Source organism: Athene cunicularia (genome assembly GCF_003259725.1).
Source record: "Athene cunicularia isolate RWA chromosome 2 unlocalized genomic scaffold, athCun1 chr2_part1, whole genome shotgun sequence".
Taxonomy (NCBI): Eukaryota; Metazoa; Chordata; class Aves; order Strigiformes; family Strigidae; genus Athene; species Athene cunicularia.
Genome location: NW_020799095.1, coordinates 22,359,386 through 22,373,455, shown reverse-complemented (window position 1 = coordinate 22,373,455; position 14,070 = coordinate 22,359,386). Strand labels below are relative to the sequence as shown.

Sequence of the window (14,070 nt, the reverse complement as noted above, 5' to 3'; positions counted from 1 at the left end):
CGGATTTTTCAAAACAATGCTAGTAATTTATGTAGCTAAATTGAAAGATTACTTTTCTTAAAAAAAACCCTGATGGCTAAAGCTAGAAGTTTATTGAATTAACTTGACAGTCTTTGAAGTTTCATTACTATTAATGCCCTGTTTGGATATCAGGTGAAACCATAGATATCTTTCATGTTCCTATATTTGTCTGGGAGAGCTCTGATAGAATTTCCTCTTCAGCTAATCAAACGAGATGTTTAACATAACATGAACATTATCATCTTTCCTCCTCCCAGAGACGCCTCTATAAAAAACAGTGAAAACAATACAATTTGATGTTCAAATTCTGCATCTTATACCAGTGCAGAGTGACTTTGTTAGACACTGCAGTCTGCATGTATTTAACATACAGAATAATGCTGAATGACAGATCTTTAGACCAAGCCACTCACATTTTTAAGCATGCATAGGACCTACAGGAACACGAGAGGGAATGGCCTCAAATTAGGCCAGGGAAGGTTTAGACTAGATATCTGGAAGCATTTTTTACAGAACAGGTTGTTAGATAGTGGAATGGGCTGCCCAGGGAGGTGGTGGAGTCCCCATCCCTGGAGGGGTTTAAGAGTCAGGTTGACATAGCGCTGAGGGATCTGGAGTAGTTGAGAACTGTCAGTGTTAGGCTAATGGTTGGACTGGATGATCTTCAAGGTCCTTTCCAACCTAGTCGATTCTGTGAATGCTAGGTGCATGTGAAATAGAAGAGTATAGAAAATGTTAGAAGAAGCACATGGTGATTTCTTTAGTACTAAAACTGATAGCAGGAACGAAAAATCACAGATCAGAGCTTCTGTGGAATCACTGCATTGTCTATTGCATCCCACAGTATTTTCTCAGAGCCCACACTGTCATTTTGGGGAAACATGATCTCTATATGAATGAGAAAGGACAGCTGTCAGCAACTTGTGCTACTTGTATAAAACTTTTTTCCAGTCAGAAAGGAGAAGTGGTAAAGATAAACTTGTTGATTCCTTCAACAGGAAATAAACTTTCAAGCCTGCATGTTCAGTATGCATCCCATACATAACAGGGATTTGATGCAGAACTTGTTTTCCTTAATATGTGTAATGGAATAGCAGGATAATTTTGATCAGGTTGAACTTGATTTCTTGAAAAATCATTTGGAAAATACTCTCATTTGTAACAAAATCTGAAGTAGAAACAGAGAAGGACTTCTGAGCTTAATGATTGGCACCTTGGGTAAGGATTGATTCAATATCTGCTGATCATATGAAATTTTGTCACTTAGTCTCTCTAACTTTTATAGGTCAGTCCGTAAGACTACTGAGATTAGATGACACTAAAATTCCTGAAATGACCATACCAAAATAAAATGTGTTATTTCAACTTACTAAATGACAGTCAGAGAAGGAAGGATAGCAGGCTTTCTTTTAACAATGACTTTCTAGATGGAGCACCAAAGAATCAAAAAGCTGAGACTCAGCTGCTGTGTTTAACTCGTGTACATGATCTGTACGACAGAACAAGGTGCAGCGTTCTCTCCTCTAAAACTAGTGAGATAGTATATCCAAGCAGGCCAGTACTCCATGGAGACAGCAGCTTCTGTCCTTAAAACCATGCAGCTAATAAACTAATAAGTGCTTTCCCTCAGTAACCTCTTGCAAAACAAGAGGAGGCATGGGAATGTTCCCATGTCTCTGTACTTGATGTAGGAGTGTCAGTATCTTTGTATATGAGCCTCAGTTCCTTCTAAGAGCTAGGGAAAGAAATTTCCTGAGGGGAAAGTAAAATAAAAACCAAACTCTCATGTTTCCTAAGGAACTAAATTAATTGATTTCTTTATCTGATCTTTACTATATTTTCCATTTAAAAACTGGTCAGTAATCATTCGCTTTCAGGAAACTTTGGGAGATAACTGCAGTTTTGCTTTTAGAGAAGACAAAAGGTCACAATTCTTATGTTGATCTCATATCTTTTTCTGAAATTTGAGCTCTTGCAGGTTCAAATAATTGGCTACATAGTTGGCTACACATAAAAATTTGTTTTGACTTTATGGCTTTTTTCAGACTCTGGTTTTGGATACACATCACTGAGATATCACCTGATACTTATGTAATGACATATTTTGGCTTCCAAGCAAAGACCCCTCTGAAGCACACACTTAGAAATCAGATAAACTTCAGCTGAGAGAAAGCTAACATCCACCTTTGCCATTGTCTCAGGAGGAATTCCTAGCTACTTTGCAGAGAACTTCAAGGAAAAACTGTAGTATTTTAGTTAGTGTAGTTAGAATTAGTGGGGAGGGAGTTGGACCATACATGTTTTTTCCTTTATAAGATGTAGAAAACAGAATGGGTTACATGTACAATAATACAAGGAGCAATTGCAATAAATACATTAAGGTCCCATGGTAAGGAAAAAAAATCCAGAAAAATTAATAATGTAACATAAAAATTAATATTTCTAAATCTAAATTCATAGAGGTGCAGTAGTCTAGACAAATAGTTGGTGTATTTTTTCCTCAGAGGAAATAATTACATTCAGTAGTATAGTTTTCTCATGTAACACAAAGTCTATTCTCTTAATGGTATAGCAAAAAGGATGGGTTCCACAGGAAAGTATATGCCATTTCTATCACCTTTAAAATGGTACTTCAACTGGACAGCAGTAATTATCAGTAATAATTCACTGTTTCCTCAAGACAGTAATTGAAATGTAAGAACTGTCTCTTTCTCCAGGTTTGTCCTCAATCGTACAGGCAGCTTCTGCTAGCATTATCAATCAGATAGCAGGGATTTTGCACAGAGCAAGCAATCAAGACAAAAAAAGCACATGTTATTGTCAGCATCTATCCATAAGTTCTCTTCTGTAATCTGGCAACTGAAAAATTACATGTCTTTTTCTTGAACAAGTCACTGCTGGTTTCAGTACTGTTAGTCTGTACTGAGCCATAGCTGTAGAAGATGTAAAGATAATGATATCTCTTAACTCCAAAAGGCTTCCTGGAATAAATCTCATAAAATTCCCACTGTTCTGCCTTCGCACAGTGTGTGTTCACATGGTTCTCCTCTCATTTCAGCATCTCAGCACTTACCGTAGAGAATTAGAGTTCAGGCACTCCCCCCGCTGCTCAGCTGTACACTATGGTGTATCTGGCAAACATGAATTATCACGACCCTTTTATTTTATCCTAACCCATACATTATTAGCTGCCACACCTGTTAACACCTTATTATTGAAGGTCTTCCTTTTTTTGTGTAGACTTAAATTTTTCTACAGACATAAAGTTCATGAAAGTGATCCAGTACCCTAGTTTGGAGAATTACTTCCATCTGTAGTGGGATTTGTTCCCTGACACATTACTGGTTTGTTATACTTGCAAGCTGCAAGGCTACAGCAATTCATCTACTTAAAAACACTGGTCTTTAGGGAAACAAAATGAGTAAAACTGTATATTAAAACATGTTATTAATACTAAACTAAACAATAAGAAGCTTATCAACATCTTCTCCAAATGCTTGGTTAGTCTCTATAATTTCTTGGAGACAGATGAAAATGGAGAGTTCTTAGAGCTACACCTTGTGCTGTCTGTAAAGTTACTCAAAGAACCTCCTCTGAGCAAGCTCCGCTCCGCTCCGCTCCGCTCCGCTCCGCTCCTATCCTATCCTATCCTATCCTATCCTATCCTATCCTATCCTATCCTATCCTATCCTATCCTATCCTATCCTATCATCCTATCCTATCCTATCCTATCCTATCCTATCCTAATTGCTGTTTACCTGCCCTCACTTCAAGTGGGTGAGCACCGAAACAAGAGACTAAATAATTTTGCTTCATTGCTCCTTTGAGCAGTAAGGATTTTTTAAAATCAGTTCTAGTGTATAATTAATCAGCACAGTCAAGACTTCAAATTTCAATAAAATGTCCTTGATATGAACTCTCAAAAGCACAATGGAAAATCTTTCTAAATTTTTAAAGAATAATTTGTTACTTTATACAATTTAGCATCAAAACTAACATTGGCTCTATAAATCTGATACATCATCATAATAAATGATCATACTGGGTAAAGGGATACTGGCTGCAACCTTTGAGTAATTTCCAAACTTCTGAAATAAATCCCTTTTTATTCCATCCTAACCTGTGAGAAAAAACCAGCACGGTAAATCAAATATGCAATGGGTGTTGAACTATATATTAAGGATGTTAAGCTATGTAAGTGTGTAAAGATGTTTGCATGTCTTAAGCAAATCGAGTTAATGCTGATTACAATGGTTGTCTTTCAAACGGAAAGATTATGTTTCTGTTATCGAAGAAGTGAAAGAAAATAAATCAGTTAATATTTCTGATTTTAACTTTTGTTACTCATTTAAAGAATTCCTAAATTTTTTGTTTAGTGCTCTTCCCAAAGCATCCCAGTATTTCCAATATTCCCAGTATGCTTACCGTGCAAGGGGTTTGCATCCAAGGTTCCCCATCTATCTGCATAGGCAGAGACTTGCTGGTCCTAAAGTGATATATTTCATAGTATAAGTAACTAGACAAAATTGATAAGGAGAGATATATGTGATGGCACATACATATAATCCTGATTTACCCCTAAACTTTTATGTAATCTCCAGTATCACCCAACATGCTTACAAAAATAATCTAGTCACTAAGTAGGCTTAGTTTGACTTTCAACACACAAAGCAAAACCATTGCAAACATTCACACATCTTGCTAGTAATAAGCAACTCTCTCATGCAAGAATAGTCTGTAATTTGTGAAATAAAGAGTGAATTATTCAAGAACTTCAGGAATAAACCTTATTAACTGAAAAGACAAAGGCACCTCCGATATTTTTTATAATTTAGACTGAAAAAATTTTAGCTCTATCATCATCATTTATTAGAACCATAAAAGGTGTATTTACACTTGTGTCTAACTGTGGATTAGACAGAGCACTCACATGACAGTTGTACTACATCCAGAGTTTTTAACATACCATATTATAAATTCAAATTGTTAGTAAAGGGGCACTGATCTTAAGAAAAGGCTACAGCCAGTGTTCCCTGTCTAGTTTTGGATACCACATTAAGAAAAGTATAGACAAATGAGAAAATAAAAAAAAAAGGAAGATTTTTTTTTTTTACTTTTCCAACCCTATATTTCTGCATTATAATAGTTTGCATACAAGACTATTAGAAATAACATGGAGTAGATAAATTTAATAATGGAAAAATAAGACAACTGAGCACTCATGGTGGTCAATGGAAATTCTGGCTTGGATATTATTTGAAAAATTATCCAATGTCATATATGGCCATAAGTGGAAGAAGGGAAGAATGTTCAATGAGCTCTCACTTTATGGGTTTGGAAGGGTTCTGAGTCTTTTGCAGTTGTTGGTGCTCCTAACGTGAGATTATAAAAATTATCTCTTGATATGTAGACAAGCTTGGAATGCCTCTGTAATCTTATCTATCTTCCTCATCCACAAGAAAGAGTACTTTTGAAGTCTACATCACCTAGCCTTTGAGGAGAGTCAAAAATATGCTTAAGGTTTTTACTGATGTTCTGTTTTATGATAATTTTAGGCTTTTGGGGTTTATAATTGCACATCTTATGATTTTATTAAGATTTTGGAAAACTCTCCCTGCAAAATTCTTCACGGAGGAAGATGTGACCATCTCTCTCTTTTCCTGTCCTTATCTAATCCAAAAATTAGAATAATTATTTTCTCTTTTAGTCCTAATCCAAGTTTCCTCTATTGTGAATGTTCTGGTCACTTTTAGCATAGTAAACAATAAAACACAATTAGCATGCTCTACCATTAGTGGCTTACACATACCAACACATTTATTAATAGTGACTGTCAGTGTTCCATAAATAACAAATAAATTAAAAACAGAACACTTTGACTTCTAGAGATCAAAAAAATCTTTTACAAATACTAATTACATTCTACTGTTCTCTGGTGAGATATGTATTATAAATGGGTTAAAATGTGTCAAAGTAATGTTAAATGACTTTTTGCTCAAAATTGTGCAGAGTGTATGTTAATAATAAAACCCAAGATGTTCATGCCTTATTCCTTCTGCTTCAACTGCTTGACAGTATTTCTTCATAGGATGCAATGACAGTTGAATACAACATGTGAAGACTGAATGTGAACACCCTTTTTCTAGGGTTTTTTTGACATATTTAAAGGAAGATGTATGGCCATAGAATAAGGATGGAATACATATATTTCATATACAAAAATCTTTCACAAGAAGTAAATACAGTAATTATTACTACTAAACTACTAAAGAGAGCTGATAACATATAAAACTTTACTGTTTCACTAAAACAGTGCAGTGTAAATTAAAGCTGCCAATACCTAATGACAACAGATGAACACTGGGCAAGCCTTCTTCCAGCACTTTTCAGACCTGTGTATATCTGTCCCATCTCCATGGCTCCTTCCAGGCCAACCACTTCCATAAGCTGGTCACTTAGATCTGCAAAAGTCAAAAAAACCCCATTTTGTCTAAACAGCATTTTGACAATGGTCATGCTGGCTAACAAGAATTGTCAGAAGACCAGCTGATAATAAAAGATGTGGAGAAATAAACTGGCAAAAATAATGAAGTGATTGTAAATTTAAGGTTGGACACATCTGGGCCTGTTGTCACACCATTCTAAAAAATCCTGACCAAAATGATTCTAAAATACAATAATCATCTATATGGTTTATTATAATACATACATACTGAACAAATAATCTTATTATATGAGAAAACAGGAGACACTCTTTCATTTAGGTTACCTGACACTCATAGAATGAGATGTTTTTGCAGTTTAGAAATTGATGCTGTCCAGTGTTTCAACAGATATGTAAACTCTGGTAAGGGAAACGTCAATGCTCCAGACCTGGTTGAATTATCTTCTACACAATTCTTTCCAGATGATGTGCACAACTTTAATTCAGCCTTTGTTTGCATGCATTATTAGTCTTTAATTGGGAGACCACATATCATTTTTTGCATTGTATCTTCGTCTCAATTGGTGCACAGATTCAATGCAAAAAGGTCAGAAGAAAACCTTGTATCAGCAACTATTCATCTAGCTTTCCTTAACTTTGTAGTACTTGTTTGCACCCAGCTCTATAATTTTGTTTCACACTGCTTTTTGATGACATAGTATTCTGGCATTAAACCTCAAAAAAATACTTAAATAAATAATATCTATGGCAAAATAAACATTAATTTGCTTGACTTCAAGGAGCAAGGACAAATTCTGTCTAGAATTTCAGATACAAAAAGAGATACAACCACAAACCTGAACAGTAATATAGCAGTCTGGTTTGAGAAGCAACCAAGCAAGGTAATGAAATACCATCCACAACCAACTAGGGTGTTTTGAATGAAATGTTTTATATGCTCCTGTTTAACTACATGTTGCCAAGACCAGATGGAGAAGAAAAAAGAAACATTTTTTTTAGCTGTATATTACATGTGTTTTATAGATTGGCTGTTAATATGTTTCCAAAAGGTACACTATTTGGTGAAGCACAGCAATGAGCAAAAATGTTAAGAGTCTATCATCACACTGAAAAAAAAAAAAGGAGAGCACATTACTCTTTGTATATTTTAAGCCCTTCAACCTTTAATGAAGGTAGAATTTCATGCTAATTATCATATCTATGAGACTAGTCCAAAGTTTCAAAGGGAGTCTTTTCTGTTCACTTCTTTGGGCTTTGAATGAAGGTAATTAACTGAAAGAAGTACTGTGATATGGGGGGGGGTGGTGAAGTATTAAAAGCAAATAGGATTTATGGTCTGGATTATTCTGCTTCCAACCAGAAAATCTGATACTATCCAAAGCCTCAATTTTTCTTCTTATGCCTTCTTAATATTCTCTGCTATTTTCTTTTTCTCATCACAGTGAAATCAGTTCCATATAATATCAATGAAGTAAAAATAATCCCTATATTTTCCTATTAAGGAAAACCAATAAGATGGACAAAAGATTGAAATATAAAATATGATTAATTTTAATGATACATTTTTATAGTTTGCATCCCTGTAACGCATGTAAACCCAATTTTGTATGTCTAGCTTTCTTCTGAATTGTTTTTATCTTAAAATGTTTTTCTTAAGTTACTTACTTTTAAACTTAACTCACATTTAAACAAATTCTGCTTTCTTGATAGCCACAGCGATTTAAATGGGAAAGTCCTAGCCATTTGCAAAAATTATTATATTATAAAAGCACACAGAACTTTATAGATGTATTAAATCATTAAAATGTTTCCAGCCAAAGAAAACATCAAATTCTTATTCACTGGGTTATTAGAAAATTATTATTTTTTAAATGGGAGAATAATTAAGAACAGATTTTTATTACTGACAGCTCAGGCAACATATGTAAGATTCAGAATAGTGACATTTGCAGTGATATAAAGTTGATGCATCATTCTTCAATAGCTGTGAGATTACTGCCAGTAACAGCAGGTTACTAAGGGCCAAATCCTGCCCTTTGATCTCTACCACACATCTCAAAAAATGTGGTATATTAAACATTGGAAGATGGAACTGAACAATATTCTTATCTACCAAAAAGTGAAGCCTTTTGAAAAAAAATTCACATTTGCAGTGGCACATTCCCAAAGTAGGGTTATTTTAGGCCAAATATTAGTATTTTTAGAATCGAGCTTAATTTAGACATAACCTTCCTTCGGAAGCAGTAAAAACTAAAGCAAATGTAACATGCAATTATTGGCTTAGGGTTAGTTTGTGCTCCTGCCCTTGCTAATATATTTGACCTGATGCTTTAGCTTTTGTGTAGTCATATCCATTTCAACAAATCCTTGAGCTATATTGACTTTGACAAGAACTCAGAGTGAGCAAAAGTAGAAAAGGGAGTGTGTATATTTTAGTCTCATTCTTCAAAGTTGTAACATGGCTATAGGTACACTGGTTGAATATAAAGGGTCAAGACATCAATGAATGGATTACATTTGTTCTTAAAAGGTCCCCACCAAAGACTCTGAAAGAGACTAAGCTCTATTAAAAGAGATCAGGTCTTCTATTAAATTAAAAGATAGGAAAGGGGAAGTCATTCTTCATTCTGGCGGAAGGTTATCACTGATTTCTCAGAAAGATCTGTGCTGGCCTCTGTACTGCTCATCATATACCCCTAAATAATCTGGAAATAGAAGTAGATAGTGAGTTACTGAGGATTGAACAAAGTAAAGACAAAAGCCAATTATAAAAAAAGTTTAGGAATTTTACAGGACTGAGTAATGGGACTACACAGAAGCAGCAAATTGAATACATGTAACTTAATGCCCATGAGGGGAAACCAAGCTAGCTACATATAACAGAGCAACTACAGATATGTAGACTGTTATACGCATATATATTACATTTGAAATGGGGTGTGTATGTCTGTGTGTACATGTCCATATATACATGCACATTTATTTTGCTGGGCAACAATTAATACTGTCATGCAGGTATTAAGGTTATGGAGTTACTGTGGCTACTTCTGTGAAAATATCAGCTCAGTTGTCAGTGGTGATCAAATTTCATCAAATATTGTGATTAGTATCCATACAGTACAGAGTTTGTATTCCAGTCCACTCAGCAATGCACAGGAAGAAATAAAATAACTGGAAATGACAGAGCAACAAACATGGTAGCAAGTATGGAGGAGTTCTGTATGATAATTAATTAGACTAGGACCCTTTAGGAAGTAAAGAGATGAATAGAGGAAAGATGGGAAAATAACGAGTGTCATTGAGTAGGTGAAGACAGTATTGTAATTAAGGATTTCTTGAAAGGTAAGAACCAAGGAGTTTCACAGCACTTCTAGAACAAGTAGGAAATCCTGTTTATGCAATACTTTGTTATATCATGTTGCTGTAGTAGACTCTAAAATTCCCTAAATCACAAAATGTTACATATTTGGTAGGGTGTCTTAATGGAACAGTCCCTGTAAGTTGGCTCTTAGGCTTTATTTTTAATCATGCAATACAGGTTGGTGTTAGAGGTCAGATACTGAGCTACACAAACTTGTGGGTTGACCTAGTATCACTGTTCATATTGTCTTATACATTTCATAAATTGTAGACCAGAATAATGAATGCTACTGTTCACTAAACATGATTCATCACTTAAACCAGCTCAAAACATGGACTTTTCCATGACATGTATCCCAAAGTGTTTTTGAGACCTAATTCAGAAAGTCACTTCTTTTTAATCCTCAAATGCTATTCTAAAGTTACACACTCATGTGTGCATCTGTGTGTGTCTCTATCAACTAAAGAGCAAAAAAATGTACCTCTGTTTAGGCATGTGGTATTTCTTCTGCATTCTACAGATTTTATTCTGAAGAGAAAATAATCATTTGCTTACTGTACTGATAAAATTCTCCAATGCATCATGCTTCACCTCTCACAATCAGTTTTAGGAGGTTTAGGTTTAGGAAACAGAATGTTAAGATTTTCAAAAAGAATTTAGCAGCTAACAGTGAACACCACCAAACCAGATGCTGTGCAGCTTTTCAATCTAGCCAGATCATTCAGTAGCCCAAATGAGAGCTGAAGTCTCATAGGTAAGCTATCATGGAGAGCTTTCTTGGTATTAGTGCTTTAGGGAAGTGTTTTTTGACTGGTGCCTTGGTGTTCTGGAGTCCGTTTGTTCTACTTTGAGCTCTGTGAAAGAGCTGAAGGCTCTCACTTGTTTTCTATGTGAATGAGCCATTAGAGTGTGTGGGAATGTTTTCACAGCACCATGCCTCTCCTGCCCTCTTTCACAAACCAAAGTACTTCACGTGTCTCCTCGTATTAGCCCTGTCAGTAAACAAAGCCAGCTCTCCCAGGAGAGCGCTGCTGTCAGCAGATGGTGACTAGCAAGCAGAGGGGCATCTGACCCCTTGCACTCATTCCAGATGGGGAGATAAAGTCACTGGAGAGATGACTGCCCATTTCTTCCCATCAGGCAGCAGGAGAAAGAGAAGTCCAGAAACTTTCACAAGTAAAAGGCAAAACACTGTACATGAACATAAACCCTTTACAGCACTTCCTCAAGGCATGAAGAAACACACTCGGAGACTTTAAAGTTTCGTAGTCACTTTACGTTGTTATCCATTAGCTTGGCATTAGGTGAACGCTTCAATATTCAAAGTGAACAACATATTTGGAATTCATCTGTGAAGATAAAGCAAGGAAAGCAAAATGGTGTGGGGGATGGGAAGAAGCATGATGTGATTAGAAATACTGATTTACATAGAGAACTTTCCCTCTGTAATGGAACCGGTTTTGATATCCAATTTATCTTTGCAATATATAAATATTGCTGTCCTGGCAAGAGATTGAATGACTATTATAACTTGGGGTTACTGCACTCACTCAAGCACATTTGCATAAAAACACTGTTGGTCAGTGGTAAATCTGTCTCTGGCAGCAGTTTGTCTTTGAAAAGAAGGGGCTCCATGGCTTACTAAATGTAATCAAACCCTAGTAATCATCACACTGGAAATTTTTTGGTTCCAGTTAAAATACTGGATAAGAATTTGAAAGCTGGTATGATGCCAGAGGATCCTTGATAAATTCCTGAGCTCAGTGCTCTGCACCACATGAATGCTTCTGTATCTTCCTAGAAAACGGCACGCATTAAATCTACTGTTACCCATTATGCAGGAATGTGGGGTCGCTTCCATATGCAGGGATGGGGACTGCTGTTGTATAAAATGCTAAAACTGTGTTTAATTTCACAGTTTTCTCTTGGTTTCAAATGAATGGCTTTTTCTAGATTCCTGGTTACATGAAATCAGTTAACTGAGAGCAATCTGTACATCCTGTTTTTTGTTATGCTTTGCTTTAGAGAAGCTACCTCAAGTAACATATGCCTCAACATATCAGAGTTGTACCTGGAGGTCCAGATGACATCAAGGCTCTGTTTTGTTACTAATTCACAGATATATAACTAAAGACAGATCTTGTCTTCAAGAATATATAATACAGACAAACAGACAAAACTTTGGGGAAAAATAGTATTATTATGCCCATTTTATGAAGTGAAAATTGTACACAGACAAGTTTAGTTCCTAAAAAAGGTTTGTTCTCATATTCAGCTGGATATATTGTGTGTAGACCCAGAAGAGTCATAATATTATTTCTACCATGTAAAGTTAAGCACAGTTGCAGAACTGACCTGGCCAAGATGACGCACGAAGTTTGTGGCAGAGACAGGAAATAAGTCAGCAACTCCTGAATTTTAACCTTCCACTTCTGAAAGTCTATTCTCCCTCTTAACATTGACTTTGAGGATATATATTAAGTCCTACATCTATAGAATTTGACCCAGTTTTGAGTATTTTTCATTGCAGAGTTTGCTTGTAAACACTAAAAATTTCAGGTGACTCCAAACATCTATTTCATGCCAGTGTCAATTCTCAAGTCTTTACTCTCGTCTTCATATTTTTTTCCTGTTTTTAAAACAAAACAAGCTAAGCCTGCCTCTTAGCATGAAGAAAGGAAGATATGTCACTACTGTAATTTTCACCCTGGTGAGATAATCAGATAAGGTGATAATAAATCAAGCAGATATTTTAATATATATAAACACACATGAAGATGCACACACATTTTGTACCTATGTGGACATACACACATATGATATCTACCCATATTTATGCATGTGTGAGAAATTCAGTAGATTTTCGCTTTGCCATCTGAACTGATGATGCACTAAACAGTTTTAATGAGGTAAGAATGCAAGGGTGCTATTTTTGACACTTAAAATAAATGCAATCAATAAAATCCTCCCTCTGCCAAATTCAGTGGCAAAACTCTTACTGACTTCAGTAGAGTCCAGATTTCTTCTTCCAGTATCTTCTGTCTTGCATCAGTCTAGCACAGAGACTCCATCCTCAGATGGAATCATTTAAAAGATACAGTCCAGCCTACTACTTTGTAATGGACTTTTTTTGTGTATATAATCATCTCCTGACTCTCATTAATCACTGAATGACAAGTTTCCCAAAAAAATAAGTGGGCAAACAAAGAAGAATCAGTCCTTGTAATTAAATATTTTACGAAACTTTTTAATGTGCACAGAAGGCCTTTGTAAAACTTTTCCTTAAGTGAACTTTTTTTTTCCAGCTTGATAGGGGGAAGGAGAGGAGAGTTCTTCATAGAAACTTTTTTGATTAATAGTAAAGAAGAAAAAAAACACAAAAAAACACCCCACCCCAGAGCATTTAAATGAAATCACTTCCACCCAAAAACTACTCCCAAATACCAATGTTCAGATGTTCAACATTTGAAACAAGAGGTTTCATCTTCCAGTTCAGGAGATCATTATGGATCAGTCTTTTATGGTAAAGCTTGGCAGACAAAATGTATTCTTCTTCTATAGATTTATGCTTTTAATAGTTTGAGGTACAATTGCATTGAACATGCTGCTGCACCAAAAAGCCCCCTTTTATTTTAATCTATATTCTTTTAAAAGTTATTTGTTCAAAAGGATTTCACTGTGTTACTCTTATACCCCCTTCATCCAACAGAACAAAAGCCGTTCTATGAAAGGAGTCTAAACTTGGACAAACCGTAAAAAAAAAAAAAAAAAAAAAAGTTCCTCTCTGTTTTTATCAAATTTGATTGCTGCAGCTGTTCCCAGTTTCTGTATTTTAAAAATAGCCTTATTCAGTGCCTTGTTGGCTAAAGGCCAGAGTACCATTAGAACATGCTGTACGGAAAACCTCTATTCAGTTACAGATACAGAAATATATTTAAGATCAGTGGGGGTCATCTGCAGCAAACACTTGTATGGGGGAAAATGGAATTTTAATGTGCTTGGACTGCTCACCACTTTTAACAGATATTTAAGAACTTCAAACCGGATATCTTTCTATTTGTATTGGTACTATCATATTACTGAGCATCAGGTACAATACAATATGAGCAAGTCAAGATCATTTCAACTAACAAAAATAGATCTAATTCTCAGATTACTCCTTAGTAGTTCTGGCATTCACTTTAAATGGCTCCTAGTAATATTGGATATTTGATTAGCCTATAAAAATGCCACAGCCTAGAAA

The 14,070-nt window shown here is 35.4% G+C and overlaps 1 protein-coding gene across 7 annotated transcripts in view; it reads right to left on the bottom strand.

Moving 5' to 3' along the window:
* Positions 1 to 14,070, bottom strand: part of DGKB (diacylglycerol kinase beta) — a 358,512-nt gene that overhangs the window by 8,716 nt on the left and 335,726 nt on the right. For all 7 annotated transcript variants that reach the window (XM_026843216.1, XM_026843218.1, XM_026843219.1 and 4 more), the window contains 2 exons: positions 6,362 to 6,482; positions 4,447 to 4,507 (listed from right to left, as the gene is read on the bottom strand). In XM_026843216.1, the coding sequence (XP_026699017.1) occupies positions 4,447 to 4,507; positions 6,362 to 6,482 (182 nt within the window). The remainder of the gene's footprint in view (positions 1 to 4,446; positions 4,508 to 6,361; positions 6,483 to 14,070) is intronic.